Raw genomic sequence first — 27,087 nt, forward strand, 5'->3', positions numbered from 1 at the left:
CAACAGTAGTTGAAAAGACAAGAAAGAAAAGATACAGGATCCCACTGAACATCCCTCCCCATTCTGAAATTGGTCACCCAGCTTCACGAAAGAATTACTACAGGACATAAAAGGGCAAAAAGGTCGACGATAATAGTTTTGTGTGACTTTAGTATCCACTCTCATCTGCATATAAATCCCCCCAACAGAAACCAACAGTGAAATTTCAGAGTTAAACTGGACCAGAGTGTATCCCATCAAACACCAAAAACAGATGGGCTTCTTGGAAACCTATGGAGCCATCTCTAAAATACTTTGTGCCATTAGTAACAAGCAAAACAAAACAAAAACCTTACGGTTTGTCGGATGAAAGTGGAATGAACATAAAGAAATAACTGAAGAAATATGAGATGCTCTATAAGTCCATGGATCTGAACAATGTGCCCTTGACTGACCTGCGGGTCACTGAAGGAACAAAGGAGGAGAAAAAATGGTTTTGGAGTCAAATGAGACTATAAATGGAACCTCCCCGAACCCTTGGGACCCAACAAAGGCAGTGTTGAGCTTGCGAGCTATATGTGTTGAATGCTTGTTAAAAAAAAAATCAAAAAGGTGTGAAATGATTTAAATTCACATATCTCTTGAAATTCATAGGAAGAACAGAGCAAACCAACCTCAGAAACAGCCAACAGGGTAAGATTCCAAGAGAAAAGATAGAAATGAGTGAACTACAGCCTAACTAATGAGGAACAGAAGGAGGAATGAGGCAAAGGTGAGTGTGTGAAAGACAGAACAGGGTGAGCAAATCCCTAGCTGAACTAATCAGAAAGATAGAGATAGATGGAGATGGAGATGGAGGGGATATGGAGGGGGAGAGGCTTAGAATATGAACTATGGATCTGAGACCTCTGACAGATCTATAACAAGATCTACATTCATCACAGCATGCCTCAATATAATGCTCTGTCTTAGATCAATAGTCTGTGAGGAAGAAATAAAAGAGGTAGAGAAAGAAGTTAAATTGTCCCTAGTACTAGGAGATATCGTATTTAAATAAGTATAAAGACGGATAAATAAATCATGGGACTTGGGAATATAAAAAGTGAAAGTTTAAGCATGAAGAAAACCAAAATTATGTAATTCATAGGAAAATGAATGGGAGTGGAGATTGTGGTGTTAAACACAAAAATCCAGATTCGGGCAGCTTAAAATCACACATTTTTCTATCTTGGAACTATGTGTTACATATACACGTGTGGTAGGTGTCACAAATATATGATTGGCATTAATTTTGAACAGATAAACAGAGAAAAAGCATGTGTACAGAAGTGTGAGATGGGACCCTAGAACATAACTTTGTGAGAGAAAAAGCTCCCAAGGGAAGAGGAATGATAACCACTGTGGGTTTGTCTTAATTCTGATCTAGATTTGAGCAGGCTAAGGGTGCCAGAGAGCACTGTTCTAGTAATTTCATTTTATTATAGCAACCCTTCTTTCTCTATCTTAGTACCTGGCTGGAGAAATACCAGAAGCCTCTGGAAGGGAGCAGATGATCAGTCTCTTGTCTTTGAATACAGAAGGCTTGATGTAGACAATATCAAGAGTGCCAAAGAGGGCAAGGAATGTGAAAGTGGGAAACAAGCAATGTCGGAATTGTCTGTTTAATAAAACACTAGGTGGGGCCTGGAAAGAAGTTCAGTTGGTAAAGTGTAAGTTGTCTTCTAAGTGTGAGAACCTGACTTTGAGCTCCAGTACAATGTAAATAGCTTGGCATGGTAGCACACATCTATAATGCTAGCACAGCGTTCACAGAACCTGCTGGTGTCCAGAATAGCTAAGCAAAGTGCTCTGGGCTCAGGGAGAAATCCCCAACCCCTGGAAACTAAGATAGGTGAAACTAGAAATAATTATACTGAACAAAGTAGCCCAGAGCCAGAAAGACTAACACCGAATTTCTCTCTCCTGTGTGCACCCTAGCTTTGCTTCTTTAGCTTCTTTGTGTTTAACTGAAAATACCTGTAGAAGTCAGGAAACTAGAAAGGGTCCATGGCTGGGGGATGCTAGAAAAAAAGAAGCAAATATTAAAAGGGGGAAAGAGAATAATGAGCAAATAGGTTCAAAGGATGGGGAATAGAAAAGGGCTTGAAAAAAATAAACAATACAAACGATGTCTGAAAAACCATATAGACACCTACTATTGTATAAGTGTGTGCATGTGCATATATGTATACATACATGTATGTTAGACTATTGTCTGTATATAGTATAGACTATTGTGTAAGCGTCATAATATTATACACACATATATATGTTTACATGCACACATACATACATAGAGAGAGGGTGGGGAGGAGTGCAGTTAACATGCAGGCTTCTCTCAGAAGTCACAGCTCACCAAACAAAAAGCCCAACAGCAGATGTGGGATACATCCCTTCAAGTTGCTGGTCAGGGGTTCCGCCCACCCCGAACAATATAGGCTTTTGGAACCTCATATGGGAACCTCATGTAGGCTGCTGGGGGAGAGAAGCCACCAAAAGGTTTACCCAGGGATGGACCCTATGAGCTACACTAATGACTGGCTTGGCAAGATGTGCTCATGGGGGCAATTGCTGACCATGCTCCAGGGGATGGTCACACACGTGTACACTTAGCACTAACTTGGGACTCGATGGTTTTTAGATAGATAGATAGATAGATAGATAGATAGATAGATAGATAGATAGATGGATAGATAGACAGACAGAAAGATAGATAGAAAGAAAGAAAGAAAGAAAGAAAGAAAGATAGATAGATAGATAGATAGAGAGATAGATAGATAGACAGACAGAAAGATAGAAAGATAGATAGATAGATAGATAGATAGATAGATAGATAGATAGATAGAAAGATAGATAGATAGATGATAGATAGATAGATAGATAGATAGATAGATAGATAGAAAGATAGATAGATAGATAGATAGATAGATAGATAGAAAGATAGAAAGATAGATAGATAGATAGATAGATAGATAGATAGATAGATAGATAGATAGATGAATAAACAGTAGAACATGAAGTTGAGAGCAGGCATAGGGGAGTCTGGGAAGAGTTAGAAGACAGTAGGGTATATGACCAAAATGCACCACAGATATTTTGAGAAATTCTTAAAGAATAAAATAAGGTGGAAAGAGAGGAAGACGTACAGTGTCCGCCTTTGGCTTCCATGCATAGGCACACACATGTGTATCACATAGTCATGCTTTCTTTTCATGTGTCAGTCAGTGGAGGAAAAAAAACCCACTCAGAAAGCAAGTCGATCTATTTCCAGCCATTTCCCACACCGTTACTCTTCATCCAGATTTGACATCACTCATCAGTCCCTTCTGCATGAGCCTGGAGAGATTTCTTGCACGAGATTATTAATTCCTACTTGGTTGGCATTTTGAAATTGTTTTCTATGAATTTCAATTCACCAGTTTAATCAAAATGTAAGAGACATTACCAGTGTTTCTAAACACCTCTGTATACCGTACTTTCTCCACTAGATGTCTCCAGAGAAATACAAAGTAGATAGCACTAATGCAAAATTCATTCTGTTTTAAATGTGCGAATGCACTCAGTTCAGTGAGGGGGAAGCTTCGGTGGCTGACTATTCAATAGAGGAATTGATCCGCTGCAAAGAAGGCTTTTGAAGGCAGAGTCCAAGGAGGGGGAGAAAGCACCACCCTACCCTCCATTACCCCACAGGCTTCTGCCCTGCATCTGTCATGGTTAACAGCTAAGAGATCATGGTTCTTACTCTGGTGTGCAGTGAACCCCACCTTTCCCTGAGTATTGCTCCATTGTCTTTCCTGTGTCACCACAGACTGTGTTGGTGACACAGAAAAAGCCAAGAAAATACCATACTGAGCAGAAGGCTTCAGAAGCCCCACTTCCCATAAGTAACCTTTATAATGTGTCAGTCTGAATTTCTAAGCCTATAGCTTGCCTCCTTGACCTCTTTAAGGTTGGCTGATGATACTCTGTTTTATTTCATTTATACACATTGTCTTAAAGATGGAAAACCAATACATGATTCTTGGTTTAAAGTCTTTCAATCTAATAATCTTTTTTAAAAAGCAGCCTCAGTCAAAGAAACTAAAGATCTCCGAGTCTTGCCTAGAATTTCCATTTGCAGGACTAGAGAAGGCTTGTAGTCTCCATGGACCAGGTGTGGAGGTTTGGAGGAGAACTTTTCCTAAGAAGGTACAGGGTTACCCTCAAGGCTTGACTGGGCTGTAAGAGTGGGTTTGTGTTATGTGATCTATATGTAAACGACTTTTGAGCTCATGTGCCATGACAACTCATGAACCACATATTAACATAGAAGCGTATTAAGATTCATGACACAATCAAGACCAAGGGCATACTGCTTAAGGCTTGTGTGCACAGGCTTACGAAGCACATAGTCCGTGAGGAGTCCCGGGGACTGCGGGAGTTTGAGGTTGGTTTCACAGTGGTGAGTAAGTGTGGCAGGCAGTGCAGTGACCTCGTGGTCTCTGGGGGCTCGATAACAGAGAACTGCCTATAAATCAGCATCCCATGCCTAGAGACAGACGGCCCTGTCTCCCAGTCACACTCTCTCTTTTGAGTTACATAATGAACCATTTCTTTTTCCTTAATGACTTACATCTCTGGGTCAGACTTTGCAGCCCTGGAAAGTCGGACTTAATTTTCATGATTTCCGTCATCTTCCCAACTGGTAGAAAAAGTGCAAGGGTTAGTAGGGTCAGGATAGTTTCACAGAGCAGAAGAGAAAGGGCCCTGTATGGAGAGCAACTTTTGATGAGAGCCCCGGAAGAGAGTGTGCCCTTTTGTGGATTTTTTTCCCACTCTCTTCTACAACTTGGGCTAAGATTCCCTTCTTAGCCTTCCTTTTCTCAGCCGTTCCCAAACTGGCTCAGAGCCTCTCTCTAGCTTTGGACTTTCTCCCAACAATTACCGTGCAGTATCTCTCTTCTCACCTGGCCTCTGTCTCTTCAAGTATCCTGATTTCTCCATCTTTACCTAAAATCTCTGCTCTTCTCTGGATTACGGGTGGTCTCTGTGTCTCTGGCTCTTGTTTGAAAGACCCTCCCTGATGTCATTATTGACCCCCATTAGTTAATAATTTTGAAGGTTTGGCATGAGTTGACTTCCATGGGAGTTTGGTAAGTCTCAAACATGATGCTTGGAGTAGAAAGATTTCAGATTTCTATTATTGGAAACTATAAAAGGGGGCTTCAGAATGCCTTTCTGTCATATGAGAATACGCTTTGCCTTGTGCAAAATGGTAAATACATGTTGCTTGTCAGAATAGCACAGTAACCTCGTCAATAAATGATGTTCCCCGAACATTCTAACAGCCAGTTGATTGATATCAGATAGACCTTATATGCATAAGATAGGACTGCCCTTTCATTGAGCAGTTACCGACAGCCCACCATTTGTACAACCTAAGAGTAGCAAAAGCTATTTATAAAGCAAACAAGAGAAAAGACAGTTAAAGTAAGAATGGCTTCATTTAGATAAATATAAATAAGAGATTAGTGTCTCTGTCACACAAGTACCCTGGAAAGAACATAGTTTACTTTCCATGATATCTTCTCTCCCCGTTCCCCAGAGATAATTCGGTATATTCTCAATCCTTTAATACCAAAATTTCAGAAGTGACAGAGGCTTCTGACTCATCTTCAAACTGTGTACTTAATAAATTAGCTGTTGGCTGCAGGATTATTTTAACACTGAAAGGCAGTTCCCACAGAAAGCTCACACATCTCTCCAGATAAGGAACTCTCTCTGGCCTCCCCCTTAAACTTTTCCAACTGTAAAACATAAAGAATCCAGCCATGGTGTCTTTGCCTTGTCAGTGAGAAAACACTACGGATGCTCAAAACAGAGGGGGGACTTCACGGCACAGCACAGAAACACCCTCCCCCCTCTCTAGGGATGCTTTAAAATCTGTGCATTCAGAGACAGATGGCTGTTCCCATTCCCTGCCTTCTGAACTTTCTAATCATTGAAGTTTCTTCATCCAAAGGATTCTCCACATGTGTGAAGACCTAAAAAATCTGTGTCTTCCCTCAGCTGGGGATGCTGAAATTCAACACCGAGAGAGTGCAGTTGTTCTTTTAAAAATCAGAAGAATATTCTTGGCAGCAGCCCTGTTTCTTAATATGCATTTAATTGCCACATTACTTCTAGATTAGTAATACCTGTTTCCAGGTCTTATCAGAGTATGCAGTGTGTGGGAGATGAAAAGCAATAAAAAGGAAAATTGTGTGTGTGTGTGTGTGTGTGTGTGTGTGTGTGTGTGTGTGTGTGTGTGTGAAAAGTTAGAGAAATTCTCCCAAAGCAGGTCTTTGTAACTTAACTCTCTATACTCATTAAGAGTTGGAAAGTCAGGACCCAAGTTTCACAGGACTTCAAGAAACATGTGCCTCCACATTAGCTGTGGAAATTGTACTTTGTATGCATTGTAAATCTATCCAGGATTTGTGTTAAATTCCCTTTGTGATTTCTTCTCTGTCGAAAAATAACCTCAGTGTTCTGTTGTGGGACGATTTAAGTGTGATAAGATCAAACTAAGAAAGTCACTGAGCTCGGAGACACAGAGAGTGGCAGAGGCACATGGGGGAGAGGTCCCTGAACTCAGATACAGCTGTTTTCACAGGGTAAACCTATAGAAGTGAAAAAACGGCCACACTATGATTAAAAACAAATAGAGGGAAGAGTTCAGACTGCTCAGAACCCAGGAGACAGCACAGGGCTGCTGGTGCTTCTGCAAGGCAGTTGCAAGTTTCAGGTTGGCCCAGCGCCCCCTCCCACAGCCATGCTCCCTCCCACAGCCCAGAGCTCTATAAATTCAGCTCTCTAGAACACAGGCCAGATCTCTTCCTGGACGGAGCTCAGGGCTGAAGATGGTTCCTCTCCTGCCCTTATCTGCTCTGCTGCTGCTGTTCCTGTGTGACGTTGACCCCGCAAATGCCAACAGTTACTATGACAAGGTCCTAGCTCACAGCCGCATCAGGGGTCGGGATCAGGGGTAAGTCCCTGGCTTGTTTCCTTTTGGCTTATTCCACTTAGCTTGTTCTAGAAATATGTAGAAGTTCCTTGTAAATGCACAGGGTAGCTGTAGTTCTTCTTACTGCAAGGTAATAGGAAAAGGAACAATTCTGAATATTCTGTAAATAGACATATATAGACAGAGATAGATAGTTACTATGGCATATATGTGCCTTAAATTCATAAGTATTGCTATCAACATAGCAAGTATTATTACTTGATGTGGATTATTAATTTTAATGTAATTAACAAAATACAGTTGGGTAATCCTTAGTAATTCTGTTTACTTGGGTTTTTATTTCTCTCCATGACTGCAGAGTATGGTTTTCAAAATCAAAGTGTCTGCTCTCTGATGGTATCATGTCAAAGGCTTTGAGATGTCTCTCGGGATATCGGTGCAAATTTCCTTTGTTTTGTATATGAAAATTAAACTCTGGGCTGAATAGCTGCTTCTCTGGATTCCTTGAAATGTTTTTTTTTTTTATCTTTTCAGATAAATGTAGGATTTTAAAAGGTTATTAGAAGCATCTTAGTAACTCAAGCGAACATCTGCACTGTTTGCATGGGACTCTTGGCATTTCTCCCTAAGCCTTGGGGGGGTTTTCATTTTCTGAGTTCTCAGAGCAGTCTTCTTAACAGTGGAGTAGAATTTCCATCCTTTTAAGAGAAAGCAAGCTTAAAATTGCAATAGAGAAGGATACTCTTATTTGTTCTCTTTAAAGAATCAAATTTCCTTTGTGTAAAGGCATTGTTCAAAAGTTCCTTTGAACACTAATCTACTTCTGCAAGCCCCTAGGGAACCACACAGCAGAGTGTGAAGTAAGACCTGTGTCCTTTGCCATTAATCTCCCGGGCTTCAGAAAAATCCTAAAGCTGCCCATCCTCCAAATGAATACATGCTTAGTTTTAAAACAATGGGTTTTTTTCCACTTTAACAGTAGTTTGTCTGTTAAGTCTAATTCTGTTTAAATATTTCTGCTAGGTTAACTTTTTGAAATACTGATATTAGTCTCAAACATACAGTGGCCTTTCCTACATCCCCTTCTTCTCCCTTCCCTTTCCCTCCTCCTCACCCCTCCTCTCCCTACATCCTCTCCTTCCTCCTATACCCCCTCCCTTTCCCCCTCTTCTCCCTCCTCTCGCTATCTCCCTTAGACTTCTGCTTTTTCTAGTAACTCAGTAGAACTGGGGCAGGAGTTGGCTTTGTACAAAGTTAAAATCCCGTCTTAGAATGTCAGGACTCCATCCAAACATCTCTCTCAGCCACCTGACCTGTAACTGGGAAAAGGCAAGAACCTCAGCAATTAACTCTTTCCCCTCCCCTCTGTCTCCAGCCCAAATGTCTGTGCCCTCCAGCAGATTCTGGGCACCAAAAAGAAATACTTCAGCTCCTGTAAGAACTGGTATCAAGGTGCTATCTGCGGGAAGAAAACGTGAGTCTCACCCTTTTCTCTGTTGATGGTTTGAAGATCCTACAGGACGGTACTCGCCTTTTCTTGGACACATGCCCCAGTCTGAAGAGACTGTCCAAACTCCTGTGCTTTTAAAGAGAGGTTCATACACAGGCAGAGAAGCTCCCTCTCAACACCAGTTAGAAGAGTCGATTTCTCTCTAAGTCCATAAGCTGGACAAGCCAAAGCAGGCCTGGTGTGGTACGTCCTGAATCCATGTGAAAAATGTGGTCTCTATTCACTGGACCCTCTTCTCACACACACACACACACACACACACACACACACACACACACACACACACACACACACAATCAAGGAGAACAAATTGATCTGAAATATTCATTTGTAAAGGCCCAAATCAATGCTTCTCTGGTCATTTAGACATCATGATAAAGACTCCACTTCACCCCTATGGCTTTGCTGTATATTTCACTGATCAACTCAAAGCTGGAAAACATTATTGCCTATGTAGTAGACATTTTATTAATTTATTATACTATAGTTATTGGTAGGAAAGTTAAAAACCCTGAATTTATAAAGGTTAAGAATGACTTATCCAATCCATCATTTTATGAGGGGGCTGTCTCAAAGACAGGGTAGCTCAGTAAATCAGAAAGGGCTCCCATGTCATCCCAGCAATGAAAATCATGGAAGGGCCCCTCGCTGCCCTCAACCTGAACTGTAGCCTCTATAAGGTAGCTTTGAGGACCGAAGAATCTGAATATCCACTTAATACACCATGGTGAGCTTCAGGTACCCTCCAAAGAAGCTGAAGTAAGGAGACTGCCCCAACTTCTCTAGGTTACCTTGAGCTCCAAAGTGAAACACCCTAACAAAATTAAACAAATGCATAGATATATTGATAGATGCATAGATAGATAGATAGATAGATAGATAGATAGATAGATAGATAGATAGATAGATAGATAGACAGACAGACGGGTGGGTGGGCAGGTGGACAGACAGACAGACAGACAGACAGACAGTTTTTAATCCATGTGCTATTGGAACACACACTCAACAAAGAGCTATTTAACTTTGGGAAGTCAGTGACCTTCCCATGTTGTGCATTTAAGGAAAGAATTTTCCTGTTCTTTCTGGAAGTTAAAGACATCTTGTCTTCACAATATAATTATATTAGAGATGCCAAAGTTGTCACACAACCAGTCGAGTCTCTTGTCTTCCATTAAACAAAAGTTATGCTTCTAGCCAGACATTTTACCAAAACTTTAACAATGTCCCCTTAGCAAAATTTCCTTCAGTGGCTTCCACGTCAGATCACATTTACATCTCTTCGCTGAGACAAGTGTAAATGCTAATCTCAACTAAGCAAAGAAACCAATGGCACTGACAGGGAGGAAGCCTGGCTCGCTTTCCACTCCCTTCTGCCCAAGTTGCCAACAACGTCTTCTGTGTCATTCAGTTTTTCAAATAGGCTTCTACATTGGGTGTTTACTAGAAACAGGCCAGGTCTCAAGAAAGCATTAGTATCCCTAGGCTTAAGCTTTAAGGTACTGTCTACGGTATGTAGAAAACCTTCCACAGAGCAGTGTGCAGGCTCCCTGTTGGTGCACGTTACATCTTCAGTTGGCTTCCTATGACATTTTTTACTACTCAGATAGTGAGGACAAATTCCCCATTCTCCAAGCAGGCAGAGCAATTATTCTGCCTTCTTCTTGCTCTATTTGACTTCCTGGCCATATAGGAAAATGGATTTGTGTGTAGCATCCATGCTTTCTGGGAACAAAACCAAAACAGTTTTGTTGTATTTGAAACCTTTCCACAGATAAACACATTGTCCACTTAGCAGATGAGATTTCAGGCCACTGTTCTACAAGCTCCTCTTCTGCAGTATGACTTTTCCGCTTCAGAGCTCATTATCAGATTGTATCAGTGTTTGGTTTAGACATTTGCCTCATAATGACAGTGTCCTGTTTTCATCCCAGCGATCTGCCTCTCACTATAGACATATCTCATTTTGTTTATGATGTGCATAAATCAAATTCACAAGAACATTCAATTAACATCTACATAGTCTACTTATTCCTGTGGAGATCTGTAGAAGTATAATTGTCACAAGGGGGCAAATCAAGATTTGCATCAGGGTCACATACAGTTCCCTTGTTTCAGGTTCAGACAACTCTTAAAACTACAAACAAAGTTAAAATAAGATAGGAAAATTCAAATTCATATAGCACAATTAAATTGATAGTCATAACTGATAAATCAATAATAAATACTGGTAATTTTTTAAAGTAACTGTGTATCTTAGTTATAAAAGCAGCTTACCTGGTTAACTTCTTTCCTCAACTGCACAAAACCCTGGGTTCGATCCCCAACACCACACAAAATCACTATGCTGGCTTTCAGCGTAGAGAGTCAGAAGTTCAAGGTCATCCTCAACTTCATATGGCGCTCAGGGCCAGTCTGGTCTCAGGAGACACTATCTCATGGGGGAAAATGAAATTAAGCAGAAGAGGGTAAAAATGAGTAAAATTGATCAAAGTATACATGTATACACATGAAAATGCTGAAGAAATCTTTTTTTCTTGTATAATTCATACTAACAATCTTACATGAGATAGGATTTCATACAGTAGGGTGGTTAATGTATTTCTATTGTTTCAAGGTAGCATACACCTTAACAAAATAATGAGCATTTTGCTGGTACTTAGAGCTAACATGGTTATCCCAAAAACATTCTTTTAGTATTCACAACTATTTGTATTTTGATATTGTCACAGCTCTTCCCTTATTACCCTGTTTGGAAGACTGAATTCTGCCATATCAAGTACCTTGTTTAAGAGCATATGTCTAGTGCCCAGAGAAAATGTTCAACGAACTCCATCCTTCAGTATCGAGATCCAGGACTTTTCCTCCACTCCCTGGAGGCTACAGAGAAAAATCAAACTTGCATAAATACCTGGTATCCGAAGGGCAGAGACAAAAGCTGGCTTCCACAGTCTTAGCACATCGTAGGAATAATGAACACTGTTCGTTTTACGTAAGAGCACATTGTTTGCAGGTCTCTCTTTTAATACTGAGATTTCCCCTCTCTGTGCAGCACTGTGCTATATGAATGCTGCCCCGGCTATATGAGAATGGAAGGGATGAAAGGCTGCCCAGCAGGTAAAATCTACATTTCTGGATTATACGTGGGAGCTTCTCCTCTGTGAGGAACGAATTCCACAGGCCAACAGTGTGTGCGTGCATGAATGTGAGGGTGTGCGCATGTGCATGAGCGTACAGGTGTGTGCGTGTGTGTGTGTGTGTGTGTGTGTGTGTGTGTGTGTGTGTGTGTGTTCGCGCATACACACATTCTTGGAACACTTATAAGCCTAAGCAAATTCCCCATGTTTTTGTGTTAATCACATGGTGACATTAGGCCACTCTTCTCATGCACTGGAAGCTAATGGTGCTAGACACTAACGTGAAGCTAATTGGGATTAGCTCGGATCGTCTTCCTTGAAAGTCCCTTTTTGAGCTCGTTTAGAAGCATGACATCTACTTACAAAGGCAACATCTCTAGCTGACCAGCTATGAGTTTGTAATGGCCCTCACTCTGAAATGTGGTTGCCCATAATTGTGCCAATATGAGAAGTTGCTTTTCATTCCTCTGGGTATCAAATGTCAATCGGCACCCTTCCCCAGGCTCCCATTCCTCAATAGAAGGGTCCCCCGGGCCTTGAATTGCACATAAACTCCAAAGCACTGACCATCATGAACACCAGACCATAAACAGTCCCTGGCACACTACACAGCTGAGAGACTATCGAGTTCCTCACCTGCTGAGACCCAATGCTTGGTCAATGCTGTCGAGATGAGGTGATGTTTTACAGGCTTTCTCCCATGGAAACTGTTGAGCTCTGTTTGCTCTAGGATGTGTTTTGTTCAATCTAGGCATGGACTTTGCCATGAAACCTTATTAAATTTAACCTTATTGGTCTGGGTTTTTTTTTGGGGGGGGAGACTTTATGATTTAGTTTAATAGTTGTCTCAGGGAATTCACTAAGCTAGTCATTTACTTTATGACTATTTCCATATGACACTAATTTTCAAATCAACGGGGTCAGAAAATCAGGCTGCCTGCCGAGTGCTAGCTCTATCTCTTCGGGTTGGCACCAGAAGGTTCCAGAAGAATCTTCTAAAAATAGTCGATACATTTTCCTTAAATATCCTTAAATAGTTATATTCTCAAAAAGTCCTGACTAAACCATTAGTGATGTGGCAGGATTTAGTAAATGTTACTTCCGTTTGAAATTTTAAAACTCACTTTCTTAATATCAGAACACAAGAAATCCTGGTGTGAGTGGTACTTCGTGACTTAATGCTCAAAATGCACATTTGTGTAAAGCGGGTGATTCCTGGGATTTTATAGCTTAAATTGACCAGTTCAATACTTTGGGGAATAGGTAAGGTTTGAATGATTGTGCAGCCTCTAAGCACTTGCTTGTTTCCGGCTATTTCAGTGATGCCCATTGACCATGTTTATGGCACGCTGGGCATCGTGGGAGCCACGACCACTCAACACTATTCTGATGTCTCGAAGCTCAGGGAAGAGATTGAAGGAAAAGGGTCCTACACATACTTCGCGCCGAGTAACGAAGCTTGGGACAACCTGGATTCCGTAATTCAGCCTTTTCATTTCCTGATATACTGACTGTGTGACACTGCCATTTTCATTTTAATTGACCAACTTATATATAACCTAAGAACATTTAATAATCCTCTATTGTACACTTCAAAGTATTTAAAAATGAGCCATTGGGACAGTGACATGTTTTCACCTTGTCATAGTGTAACTTCCCAGGAAACAATCTCCAATCTCCTTAATGGGAAGGTGAATGAGCTGAAAGAATATTTAGTAGTAGTAGTAGCAGCAGTAATAGTAACAGTAGTGTATTTTATTCCTGTCCTCTTGTCTTCTTCTTTGATGTAAGAAAACACAAGCAATTTCAGATAACCTATCTATTAGAAAGGTAAGTTAAAGTGCCCATCTATATTTAAAAATCTATTAGGAGCTATATTACATAGTTGTATTTTATTATTGTTTATAAATAGCATAGCTACAGTTGCATCGGATGAGAAGCTGTCATAAATAGTTTATACTTATTTATGTGGCACTGACTGCATGCCACATAGATTGCTGTTCCAAGATTGTCAGAATAGTAAATGTGCATGGATATTTAAACCAGGTGTTTATAAACAATATTTGATTTTATGAACAGTCTAATTCATGACAGACTAAGTCATAAAAGATTCCTTAATTTCCAGTTTTATATAACTAGTAGAGAAGTGGGTTTCTACATTCTGCTCATGTGGAGATGAACTCACAATTTCTAGGGTGGCTCAATGCAGCTTCACAAGCAGTGTCCTGTAGCTCTGCTGTGTTAATGCTGATTCGTAGACCCCTGTCTTTTCTGCATCTCAGCCCCTTGGGGCTCCTTCAGATCACACCTGAGCATCCTTACACCAGTGATAAAAGTTAGATGTTTCCTCCCTGAACTGCAGCCTGCCCTTTGCCTACTCCTTGACAACTTTGGCTCTTGCCTTAGTGTGTGCAGCTATGAAATCTGTGGGATTTGAAAACTGTGGGATTTCCCGAGAAAGCCCTGTGATTCTAATCTTCCCAGTAATATTTCTTCCACATATGATATGGCTACATAAATGAGGGATACTGGAAATATAAAGCATTTCTTATATCTATAAATAATTGCTTTCCTTCAACCCATTCCCCCATAATAGGAAGAATCCATACCAACATTCAGACTTAAACACAGTGAGTGGCCCTGGCTCCCCCATCTCAGTTTCTTAAAAATTAGCTAGTCAGTCTACTACCATGTTCATCTGTGGAAATCCTCCTTGTGCTATCATTTCTGAATAATTTTCTAAATAACTTTCTAAAGCCATGCCCTATCACAGAGTCCCAGCCCCACACACTCTTCAGTGTTATTGCTGGTTTAACTTCATTTTCACAGCATTGGACCTTTCATAATACATTACTGAGAAACAGAAAAACACACAGTAATGGAACGGATATGAGTCGCTCACCCAACAGCCAGCCACTCTGTATTAGGATCCAGAACGACATCACACTAGTCCTACCCATTTTAGTCTTATCTGCTCCCTTACATGTACCTCCAAACCACTCTAGTAAAAATAGCTGCATTCCTCATTGGACCCTTTAAAGCGTACGTCCTTCCGTCCTCCTCCTCTCTGGACTTTATCTACTGAGGCATGCCAGCACCGTGACGTTCTCCTTGTTTGTCTTTGTATACACTGTAGCACCGAGTACAGAAAGACGTGAAACACAGCCCCCAGGAAGGTATAGGATGACCAACGCTTAGACTAGTTTAGGAATAAGTATAAAATCCTTGATAAATCTCAAGTGTTAGCCAAGGGTGTTGGTAATTAATTCTAGCATTCATGAAGCTGAGTCAGGAACATTGCTGTGAGTTTAAGACCAGGCTGGGCTACACGATGAGACACTGCCTCCAGAAAAACCAGCATAGAAAACACAAAAACTCTCGTGTGTTGTATGCAAATATAATAGCATATTGAGTACCTGACATCACAACTTACTTGTCATAGTGTGTCTGATGATGTCACAAGCCTGGTTAGGGACCTACATAAAGATTGTCTCTTCATAAATATATTTAAAATGTATTTGGCCCCAAAAGTTTCTAAGCATTCTATCAGATTTGGAACCCTTCACTAACAACTTGGAATTCCAAAATTCCTCAATCAGGTGAAATAATATAATTCTCTTATTTCTGTCAGTTTTCTATGATCAATTGATAATGTTGATAAAGAAGGTCACAAAAGGGTAGAGATGGGTTTGCAGAGATGACTCCACAGTTAGGAATGTTTGCAAAAGAGTCAAGTTTGGTTCCCAGCACCCACATCCGCAGCTCACGACCACTTGTAACAGATACCAACATCTCCAGGCACTCTCATACACGTGGGGCACACAGACCTGTACACGCTTACATGTGCTCATGCACATGCACACATACACACACACACACACACACACAAATGAAAATAGATATTTTCAAAGGGTTGGAGAGAGAACAAACAGGGTGCATAAGACCACATCAAATTGACTTTTGTTTAATTCTTCCTAGGACATCCGCAGAGGACTAGAGAACAATGTCAATGTTGAGTTACTGAACGCTTTACACAGCCACATGGTTAATAAGAGAATGCTAACCAAGGACCTGAAACACGGCATGGTTATTCCTTCAATGTACAACAATCTGGGGCTTTTTATCAATCATTATCCCAATGGGGTAAGTTTAATTTAGTGAAGACTTATTTATTTATTCATTCATTCATTTATAACACTTGTATTTCTAAGTCATGTTTGGTTTTTTTTTAATTTTTATCTGTTCCCTTGATAGGATGTTCACAGCAAGGATTAAATGTCAGTGTGATGTCAATGCTTGTATTATGATTAAGAAGGAAAAAAAAACCTGGCCATGTAAAATTTCAATCCAACTGATTCCTCTTAAAGGCACACTGATTGGCAGTTAGAGGCAATGTGTATCGAGCAGTTTCTTATCGACAGTGAAGGGCACAATCAAGAGGGTGATGACTGCCCTCTAGTCACTCTTTTGAGTTGTCATATCAGTTAGACTATGGCAAGTTGCCAGCAGGGCTTCAGGGTTTTTTTTTAACATTAAAATTTCCAGAGATGGAGAAAGCCTTCCGGAGAGGAGGCAGTACTATTTATTGTTCAATAGACCTCATGACTGTTTTGCAATGGTGATTTTTATTCCTCGCTCAGAATTCATTTCAAAGCTAATTTGAATTCTTTACACAATACTCTGATCTACATCCGAAATAGTTTGTATCTGTTTATATTGAAGAATAAAAGTAAAAATAAATAACTCAAATGAGGAGGGTTATTTGCCTTGGATCTCCAGACATGCTTTGGATTGACTGGGCTTCTAGACAGTTCTGTCTTCTCTTTGACAATATTCAAGCCTTAATCCACAGCATCAGCACTCAGCACACAGATTTCTTACATTATACCTAGTAGATCACCAGCATAGGCACTCGGCATGTAGTGCCTTACATCATACCTAATAGTACAAATGGGAAGGTGGAAATGACCTGACTGCCTTAGCAGTCAATGACTAGATGTGACTTCTTTCAAATGACTGCAGGTTGTCACTGTGAACTGTGCTCGAGTAATCCACGGGAACCAGATTGCCACAAATGGTGTTGTCCATGTCATCGACCGTGTCCTGACACAAATTGGCACCTCCATCCAAGACTTCATTGAAGCAGAAGATGAGCTTTCATCATTCAGAGTAAGAACCTAGGCAGAATACTCTGAGTCACTGAAACCCTTCTCTCCCCTGATGAGATTTGTAGACTGTCAAAAAATGCTATTCAACAAATCTGGCAAACTACACGGATAGATTCAATTAAACGGTCATTTCTATTTCACAAAGAAGAGACCATCCCATATATAGTGACACATATTTGAACATGATTTGTAAAGGAAGACTTTTTGTGTGACTATACTATGATTGGGATCTTTAGAACATGTTGACTCACTGACTGTACACGTTGGATTTTGCTGTACTCGTAAATGCCGGCAGACTTCCCACTCTAAACCAATGGTTTGAGGAAAATTTGGAAAAACTGAATTAGTTGTGCCAAAAAGTATTATTTTAACCATCTAACATGAACAGATGTCTCTGGTGGAGCTGTGAACTCCCTCCCGACACACTAGCCCAAGTGTGTTACAAGTTTCCTCAGGATTTGTCATTGCACCCTCTGAAAGTCCTTTGTGTTTCAGGCGGCTGCCATCACTTCTGACCTTTTGGAGTCCCTTGGAAGAGACGGTCACTTCACACTCTTTGCTCCCACCAATGAGGCTTTCGAGAAACTCCCACGAGGAGTCCTAGAAAGGATCATGGGAGACAAAGTGGCTTCTGAAGGTAAGAAAATGTCTTCCTCTCCTGGAATTCTTCTGAGACCTAGACTGAAGGCAATGGAAAAAGATCAATCATTGTCAATGATGAGAGCTGTGGTAGGAAAGACCAAAATCATTTAATGTGAGACGCTCTAGAAAACTTCATGAAGGAATAGGCGAGTATCACTGTTAATTAAAACAGCTGTGAGGTTGCAGCCAGTTGTGTTGTTTCCAAGGAAATAAGTAACAGATGTTAGGAAAGACTGATAAGAAGCCAGAGGGCTGGCTCAGCAGTTAAGAGTGTGGGCTGCTCCTGCAGAGGACCTGCAATCAATTCCCAGCACGCCACAGAATTCCAGGAAATATGATTACCTCTTCTAGCTTCTGTAGGCACCAGGCATGCATGTGGTGCATGAGCATAATTCAAGCAAATGCTCACACTTATAAAACAAAATAAATAAATATGTAGTGTGGGAGAGTAATTTTAGGAATGATTTCACTATGGAATGCATATTATACAATACTTCCAACTCTAAATTTAGAGAAAACGGAGAAAGCTATATGGTTCTTTTAGCCACGACATCATTTTGATTCTCAAATGTACTTGGATCCTTTCCAGCCTCCCTTTCAACAGCCAAATAGTCTTTTCCTTGTGCTAACAAATTTTATACCCTCAGCTCTAATTAAGCTGACAAACGTTGAAGATGTAAGTCTCGATATAACATTAAGGGTCAGATAGATCCCCAGATGCTTCATGAAACTCTCTGCATTTTCTAAGAGTTGTCTGGGGAAAATGCTTGCCTTGCCCTCAGGTTCTAGAACTATATTACCAATCATGAACAGTCTTTTGGAAGTGGTTAATGGACATTCTGTTTGAATATTTTATAACAGTCATAGCTAACAGGTAATTTCATAAACTGCCTAAAGCCTTTTTCTTTTTCTCTTTTCATTCTTTTTTTTTCTCCTGGTGTTGCAAAAAGAGTAATTTGGAGAGTTAATATTCTCTTTCCTTTTTTTTCTACGAACCTAAACTGTTTCTATTGAAATATTGATTTAAAACACCCACTTTCCTAGATCATGTATATTAAGGTTTTAATATCTCAATGCTTACGTCTGTGTCATAGTTCCTTGGTGAGTTTAGTTCTACAGTGAAATGCATAATTTAGGTGATTTCCCTTGAACTGAAGTTTGATTTCCTACCCATGTCTTTCCTCAGCTCTCATGAAGTACCACATCCTGAATACCCTCCAGTGCTCTGAGGCTATCACAGGAGGAGCGGTGTTTGAGACCATGGAAGGAAACACTATTGAAATAGGGTGTGAGGGAGACAGCATCTCCATTAACGGAATCAAGATGGTGAACAAGAAAGACATTGTGACGAAGAATGGTGTCATCCACCTGATTGATGAAGTCCTCATTCCTGATTCTGGTGAGCCCCACCACCATTTCCCTTACCAGTTAAGGTGCCTGGAGAGCAAGTCCATGAACAGCTAATGTGTAGCACAAAGAAGAACAAACAGCAAACTGCTGTGTGCTCACTGAGTGTTGACTCCAAAGCCCGTGCACAGCCCATGTAGGCCCTTGGTTCGGCATCTGGTACTTATGAAGGGTTTTCATGTGCTAGTGTGTTACTTGGCAACACAAAGATACATACTGATGGTCAATATGCAGTAAAAGAAAGGGTTTGTCACTCATAGTGTAGAACAGGCTGAAAGTTGAGTAATGTTCAAGAAAACTACACTAGGACAAGAGAGAGAGAGAGAGAGAGAGAGAGAGAGAGAGAGAGAGAGAGAGAGAGAGAGAGAGAGATATTCCCTCTGAAATGATTTATACTAATCAAACCCCTCATGTGCAAACTAGAACTTTCATACTAAGGAAGGGTGGTGGGATGTTTTATCGGGTTGACTCAAGTAAAGAGCTTACAAGAGTAGATAGGAGACAGGCACTGATTTCGAACCCTGGGATAGGGATCATAACAATGAGGACATTGTTGAGATGGAAATGATTTATTTTACAGCTAAACAAGTTATTGAGCTGGCTGGAAAACAGCAAACCACTTTCACGGACCTGGTAGCCCAGTTAGGGTTGGCGTCTTCTCTGAAGCCGGATGGAGAGTACACGCTGTTAGCGCCTGTGAACAATGCGTTCTCTGGTACGTGCTGGGTCCTGTTTCCACTCCCTTCTCCCTTCTTCCCTGTGATCATTCTCAATAAGACATAATAGATATTTTAGAAAATATTGATTAGATTTGGCAATCCATAAGATATCGGTGTCAAGTCATAAGTGTATTAAATCAAGAGAGGATCAATCAGATCATGACATGAAATGTGTCTGTATCATCTCCTCACTGACAATAGTTAGGATATATATACTGAGATCTAGCTCTAAAAACCTATCTCACAGGAAGATATGTAAATGGTGAGGTTGGAAAAGGTTGGTGAACAAAACTCAAACTTTTTACTGTTTTTAAATACGAAGTTGTAATATATAAAATTGTTGATTAGAGAAATTAGAACTTCTAGAAATACAGTATCTCCTTCAGAACAATATTGAGCATATACTCTGGCACTATGCCACATCTTGGAGTCTGTGTGCTTTGATCCCTTAACCAGTAGTAAGCATGAACTTACAAATGACTCATCCATGTGACTAATGGACACCTAATTGTCAGAAAAAAAAATTGCTCTACTATAAAGGTTTAGATTTTGCCAAGGACTATCATGAAAGTACGAAAGTCTCTATGTAGATGAAGATATTATTTGCCCAATAAGAACTTCATGGGCATAGCTTGGGGTGATAGGTCAGTTTGAATTGGCAGATGGCCTTGCTGGCCTTGGCATTTAACTGACTCTTTTATGATGTGAGTGAGGGGTACACTTGAATGGCCTTAGAGACATCCAGGCTTTTGTGTTCGTAAGCGATAATGTTCCCCCCTAATCAACTTATTCGCAGATGACACTCTGAGCATGGACCAGCGCCTTCTTAAGCTAATTCTGCAAAATCACATATTGAAAGTAAAAGTCGGCCTTAGTGATCTCTACAATGGACAGATTCTGGAGACCATTGGAGGCAAACAACTCCGTGTCTTCGTGTATCGGACGGTAGGTGAATCAGACTGGAATCCAGCACCTATCTACCTGGCCTGAATGTCACACGGCATATGATGGCCAAAGAATTGTCACTGTGAATGTTCCTCACACATATGCAAATGCAATTGTAAAATTAACTGTCCATATAATCAGAGATAAAGACAGCTTGGCGAAAGACTTAGGAGAGGGTACCAATGTGCTGTGGATCACACATAACTGGCATTTGTTCCGGTTAACAAGTAACTATGTTTTGAAATACTCATTTACACTCCAGAAGATTCCCCATAATGTAAGCATTTGCCTTGTAGAATACAGTTGAATACAGGGTAGATTTTATGTTGAGTCAAACATGCAGGGATTTTTTTTTTTATTGTGGAATTCACATTCTGCAATGGAATTTCTTTTGAGTGATTTTCAAGATAAATTTGTGAAGGCCCATACAGATTTCTGGATCCTGTGAAATGAACCTAAAGTATTTCCTACAGGAAATTTCCTAGAAACATTGTCTTAATTCCCATGCAGCTATAAGGTTTCGTGTGGAGGAAGCATTTCCTACAAATGGAAGTGGCGTGTGGGGCTCTATACTAAGGCTCCATGATGGCACAGCACACATTTCAAATAAATCAGAAAGTTAGCTTCACGCTCAGTTACACATGTACATACATTAAATTATACATGCATATATATTAAACCACACATGTACACACATTGAATTATACATATGAATACAGTAATGTATACATGCAGTTTATTACACATTTTATTATACATCTGAATCCATTAAATTATTCATGTGCACATATTAAATAAAGCATATCATATATAAATTTTTAAAGTAGAATTAAATTAAGGATTTGACATGTAAAAGACTGGTCTTACCGTCAAGAAAGTTTAATCAATGTGAATATTACATGATTCACTGAATTCTGGAATATTTATAGCTAATATTAACACGAAGAATAGCTAAGCATGAAAAAGGATGATAAGGGGGAAACAGAACTAGAATTCTATGCAAAGCCTGCAGTCTGCTGACAGAATGCAGAAGCCTGATGCATGACATGGCCAGACCAGTGGCAGGACCGGATGAGAAATGCACGGTCAAATGTACACGATTTTACAAAGAAAGAAGCTGCCTTCTCAGGCCCCATCACTCTAGTGACCTCCTGGAAGGGCTACCACCCATCAAACATACAAGGGGCATCATGGGTCTTCCCTCCCACTGCTAGGCTATCTGCATAGAAAACTCATGCATGGTGAGAGGAAGCAAGCAGGGGAGGAACGGTGCCATTCACATATTCCGAGAGATCATCCAACCGGCGGAGAAGTCCCTGCACGAAAAACTGCGCCAAGATAAGCGCTTCAGGTAAGTCGACCACCTGTGCCTGCACAAGAGAAGGAGCACCACCGGGAGATATCCTATCCCAGGAAAGTATTCAGGAGTTAGTACTGCTAACTCCAATGATACACCCACAACACAACCCTGATGCCTAAGACACATTATGGAAGGATGAAGGAAAGACTGTGAGAGGCAGACCAGGATGTTGACTGTGAAACAATGCCTCCTATATATGATAGGGAAGCACATTCATCATATCAATGTGGTCCCCTAAATAAGGCCGTCACAGTGATAACAATGGGCCACAAGTCAGTGTGAATGAGAAAGAATTCCCAAGGCAGCATTCTTAGATTGGGAACTACAGGCAATTAATGGCCGTTGAGAGAGGAAGAATCAGATCCCTCCAGTGAGGAGCCTCTAAAAGGATACCTAAGTCAATGCCAGTCCTAAACGCACGCACACATCAGCAACAGCAAATTGCACTCATCAAGCTGTGTGTGTGTGTGTGTGTGTGTGTGTGTGTGTGTGTCTTTCACAGTAATCAAAGAACAGGAGGTCATGAATTTTAAGAGTGGGGATGGCAACACAGGAAGAGTTAGAGGAGTAATGGAGGGTTGAAAATTATGTAAGTACAGTAGTTATTAATGTAATTCCAAATAAATATTAAAAAATTAAATTGAAAAAAATCATACAAATATTTTTAAATTAACACATTTCCAGTATTATGTTATTTGTTCATGGGGTACTATAGTATGATTTGGTAGATGGAAAAAGAACTTAATAATCTGATTTACTCTTTGAGAATTTTCTTATAATTGTGTGAATGGTAATATAAAAAAGACTTGTCACTGAAATATAAAATGAAACAAAGGGTTTGTGTCACATTAAAATATGACTTTGAGACTATACATGGACTGACCCTGGACTCTGTCCCCATAGGTAGCAATGAATATCCTAGTAAGAGCACCAGTGGAAGGGGAAGCCCTGGGTCCTGCTAAGACTGAACCCCCAGTGAACTAGACTATGCGGGGAGGGTGGCAATGGGGGGAGGTTTGGGAGGGGAACACCCATAAGGAAGGGGAGGGGGGAGGGTGATGTTTGTCCGGAAACCGGGAAAGGGAATAACACTTGAAATGTATATAAGAAATACTCAAGTTAATAAAAAAAAATATGACTTTGATGTTTTTATAAGAAAAACAAAGGTGGAGAAGTCTATAAATTATATATTTCAGGCGTTCCCATTATAAATCTTTCTTAACAGGGAAATTGCACTTACATAAAAATGTGTCAGGTGATTTCTCACTGTTTCAATAATACATGGATTCCACCCTGCTCTGTGCGTGGTTAAGTGAATCTAGATCTAACTCTCATGTCCAGCTCAATGCCTATTCTCTGTGCTTAGCATCTTCCTCAGCCTCCTCGAAGCTGCAGATCTGAAAGATCTTCTGACACAGCCCGGAGATTGGACCTTGTTTGCACCAACCAATGATGCCTTCAAGGGAATGACTAATGAAGAAAGGGAGATTCTGATTGGTGAGTGACAGTGAATGGCAGATTCTGATTGGTGCATGACAGTGAATGGCAGATTCTGATTGGTGTGTGACAGTGAATGGCAGATTCTGATTAGTGAGGGACAGTGAATGACAAAGTGGTTTCCTTAACAGGCTCTGGTTTCCTTTATCTTACTTGAGATGTGAGGAGAGCCGTTCGTTAATATTTATTCACAAACTGCTCACGGTCATACTAACTTATTGAAAACACACAATTGTATGGCATAAAAGGGGGACTGTCATAATTTCAAGACTAATTGGCATAGTTTGAACTGATTGAAATGACTGTTGTTTGATAAAGCATTGGCATCGGTGAGAAATTGTTGACCTTATGAAAAAGCAGAAGAGGAAAACGAGGTGGTGTAATGTTTTATTCCTTAGATCTTGTATCAAAATATCAGAGAAGCAACGTATTATTAAACCAATATCTGTCTTTCCTGCAGGGGATAAAAATGCTCTCCAAAACATCATTCTTTACCACCTGACCCCAGGGGTTTATATTGGAAAGGGATTTGAACCCGGAGTCACCAACATCCTGAAGACCACACAGGGAAGCAAAATCTATGTGAAAGGAGTAAGTTGATAGAAGGAATTTATAAAGTACTTATGGTTGATAAATGGCCTTCATACAGTCTCTCCTGACCATCACCCTTATTTTGAAAGGTCAATGAGACGCTTTTGGTGAATGAGTTGAAGTCCAAAGAATCTGACATCATGACAACAAACGGCGTCATTCACGTTGTGGACAAACTCCTCTATCCAGCAGGTCTGTAACGATTAAACACATGATGTACTAAGACTGCTCAAAATGAGCTTGTTTTTTTTAATCACTCCTTTTCTTACCATATTCACTGAATATTTATCTCCATAGACATTCCGGTTGGAAATGATCAGCTCTTGGAATTACTGAACAAACTGATAAAATACATCCAAATTAAGGTACGAAATGCTATCAGATTTTACTACTAGTATGTCCAGAAGGTATTGTACAGTTAATATAAAAGACTAGAAATTAGTATAGTGTATTACTAGCATACCATTGGTATAATGTTGAAAATTGGAAAAATATAGGATATTATATATACATAAAAGTGGGTTAATTATTTTATAATCTTAAAACTCTTAGCAATAGACCTGGTGGTTTTTATGAACCCTGATCTGACTGCATTTCTATTGAGTCACCTTAACTATTATTATTTTAGTTAGAATTACAGTGTTCTTGGTGTATAATACCCTTTGCATTACTAAACATAAACATTTATTTTCAGTTCGTTCGTGGCAGCACCTTCAAAGAAATCCCCATGACTGTCTATAGTAAGTATATGAAGAGTTTTGGCTAGATATAAAGATGCAAGTAACTTCTCTTTGCATTGAAGAAGTCTGCTGATAATCTGGTATTTAGAATTCCAAATTCTCTGAAGCTCATTGTCCTCCAAACAGGGACTGAGATCTGGAAGGCTTAGCCACACCTTCCAAGTCCACTGAACCACTTCTCTTCTCATTGGAAACAAGAGTGACACATTATCAGAGAGTAATGCACTAGCGTGAGTGGAAATCACATAGCAGGGCATACAAAAGGTCAGGACACTAGAAGACCCCCCAGAGCTTTCTAGAAATGTTAATGAGTGGGCACAGGACAGCAGCACAGCAGAGGGCTGTCACTCATCCTGCCCTGGATCTGAGCTGTGCATGTCAGATGGGCAGAAGAGTCCTAATTCTTTTTTTTCCATTAATTACTTTATTTACTCTACATCCCCATTGCAGCCCACCAACTCCTCCCAGTCCCTGCCTCACGCGGCCCCTCTCCCCTTCACCTCTGAGACCTGGGAGATCTCTCCTGGGGAACCAACCCACCCTGACACCTTAATCTACTGCAGGACTAGGCACATCCCCTCCTAATTCTTATGAGATGCTGGTTCAAAAATTACCACTTCCAAAACTGGGCAAAAGAACCCCAAATCTGCTAAGTGATTCTTTTAAGCCCCCACGTTACCAGATTATCAAGATCAAAGTTCGACTACTTAACCATGGCAAACAACATTTCTCTGTCATCGTAAATGCTGCTGTCAATCATCAAATAGCTTCCTCCTTACGTTTTTTCATTCCTACCTCTCCCCCCACCTCGCTTCTTTTCCTGTAGCTTTTAAAACTGAAGTTCTTCTCATTTTGTTTTGTCTCTACCACAAAAGTCCAATATGCTAAAACATTCCATTACTCCCTTTTATTCTGACTAGAAAATTATTCCTTTCAATATCAGGAACATCCAGTTATCTAATTATGAGCATTTTCCTTCAAGTTAATTCTGGACATGAAAAAGAGAAAAGTCCATGTATGGAGCAAAACAAAATGTCTGCTTCTCTACTTGACATAACCTGTGCAATCCGGGGGCCAGGCCTTCAGAGCTGACTTAGGGATTCCACTGGAATCATGATGATTTAGCATTTTCTAAATTCCAGCCATGGAAAAACATCGTACAATAAATAAAGGAGTCCTCATGACCTCCGTTCATCAGATAACGTATAACACCATCCTTCTCCCCTGTGCCATAATCTTTATGAAAATATTATTTATCTTTCTCATTTTATCTACATCAGTTCGACTATTGGCTGTACATGGCAACACTGCTTATAAAGAACCAAAATACTATTATAGTATTTTTCATAAATTATGTTTGCAAAATTATGCAAATCTCGTAACTTGCCAGCCCACTCAGGGACCTTAGTGTGCTCTGGGGTTTACATCCTTATGCTGGCTGTTTTAAATAGAGCTGCAGGCCAAATAGAGCAGAGTTCCATTTTCAGAATCATTTGTTAAATTGTCTCTAACATTTCTTCTGTTTTGTTGGTGCTTATTTTCCTTGTCCCCCCTACAAAATACCATACATCTTAAATTTTTATTGGGAGCACACTTTGTTATAAATTATAAAATACAAAGTATTTTACATAGAGGACAAGGGATCAGGAAATCTTTAGAGCTGTCCCAATGACTTAAGCCTTCACAGAATCAAAACTGCCAATCAAGACCCCCCCAGAAGTTCAAATCCCCCAGCATGGAAAACCTTAAAGGGATTAATCATTCCACTTGAACATTAGCAACAGGCCTTTGTGTTGCTCTGGGGGCACAGTTGTCTGTGGTAGAAGCACTTGTGAGACCAAGCATTGAAAGTGCGGAGTTGACACATTTTAGACCTTTATAATCTGACTTTCCAAGAGATGACCTGTGGTTGAAAAGCAGTCCCCACAGAGGTGTAGTCCACACCCATTCAAAGGGTTGATGTAGCTTAGCTTGTAAGAGCAGGGGCTGAGACAGGCAGAAAGCTAGTGTGCTACTGACTGTCACAGGTGTGACCGAAGTTGACACCTCTTCTACTGGAATCATCTTTTAATGCTTCTACTTAGGAGTAAGGAGGCCTAAGTAGAGCTGGAGACCTGGCTCTTTCAATCAATCAATCAATAAATAAATAAATAAATACAACAAAACAACAACAATAAAATCTGCCCAACCTAAACCCACAATAACCTCACTTGGGAAGTGATATACATTCACCAGAAAACCTTTACATGGAAAACTAACTTAAAGTTATTATAAAGCTGAAAATTAAATGTTGACCACCTCACATCTATTGCCAAAAGCTCATGACTTCCTGGCTGAAATTTATCCGCCTCTCCAACTGTGAATTTGTTTC

At 40.2% G+C, this 27,087-nt stretch overlaps 1 protein-coding gene across 4 annotated transcripts in view; it reads left to right on the top strand.

Annotated features, from left to right (window-relative positions):
• The first annotated feature begins 6,866 nt into the window (after positions 1-6,866).
• Positions 6,867-27,087, top strand: part of Postn (periostin) — a 31,281-nt gene continuing 11,060 nt past the window's right edge. For all 4 annotated transcript variants that reach the window (NM_001439590.1, NM_001108550.2, NM_001439591.1 and 1 more), the window contains exons 1-16: positions 6,867-7,024; positions 8,379-8,477; positions 11,563-11,627; positions 12,968-13,125; positions 15,626-15,790; positions 16,670-16,816; positions 17,311-17,452; positions 18,644-18,856; positions 19,445-19,579; positions 20,380-20,528; positions 21,743-21,879; positions 23,255-23,385; positions 23,846-23,976; positions 24,066-24,168; positions 24,274-24,341; positions 24,671-24,716. In NM_001439590.1, the coding sequence (NP_001426519.1) occupies positions 6,900-7,024; positions 8,379-8,477; positions 11,563-11,627; positions 12,968-13,125; positions 15,626-15,790; positions 16,670-16,816; positions 17,311-17,452; positions 18,644-18,856; positions 19,445-19,579; positions 20,380-20,528; positions 21,743-21,879; positions 23,255-23,385; positions 23,846-23,976; positions 24,066-24,168; positions 24,274-24,341; positions 24,671-24,716 (2,014 nt within the window). In that variant the 5' untranslated portion in view covers positions 6,867-6,899. The remainder of the gene's footprint in view (positions 7,025-8,378; positions 8,478-11,562; positions 11,628-12,967; positions 13,126-15,625; positions 15,791-16,669; positions 16,817-17,310; positions 17,453-18,643; positions 18,857-19,444; positions 19,580-20,379; positions 20,529-21,742; positions 21,880-23,254; positions 23,386-23,845; positions 23,977-24,065; positions 24,169-24,273; positions 24,342-24,670; positions 24,717-27,087) is intronic.

The sequence above is a fragment of the Rattus norvegicus genome, chromosome 2, assembly GCF_021556685.1.
Source record: "Rattus norvegicus strain SHRSP/BbbUtx chromosome 2, alternate assembly SHRSP_T2T, whole genome shotgun sequence".
NCBI classification, from domain to species: Eukaryota; Metazoa; Chordata; class Mammalia; order Rodentia; family Muridae; genus Rattus; species Rattus norvegicus.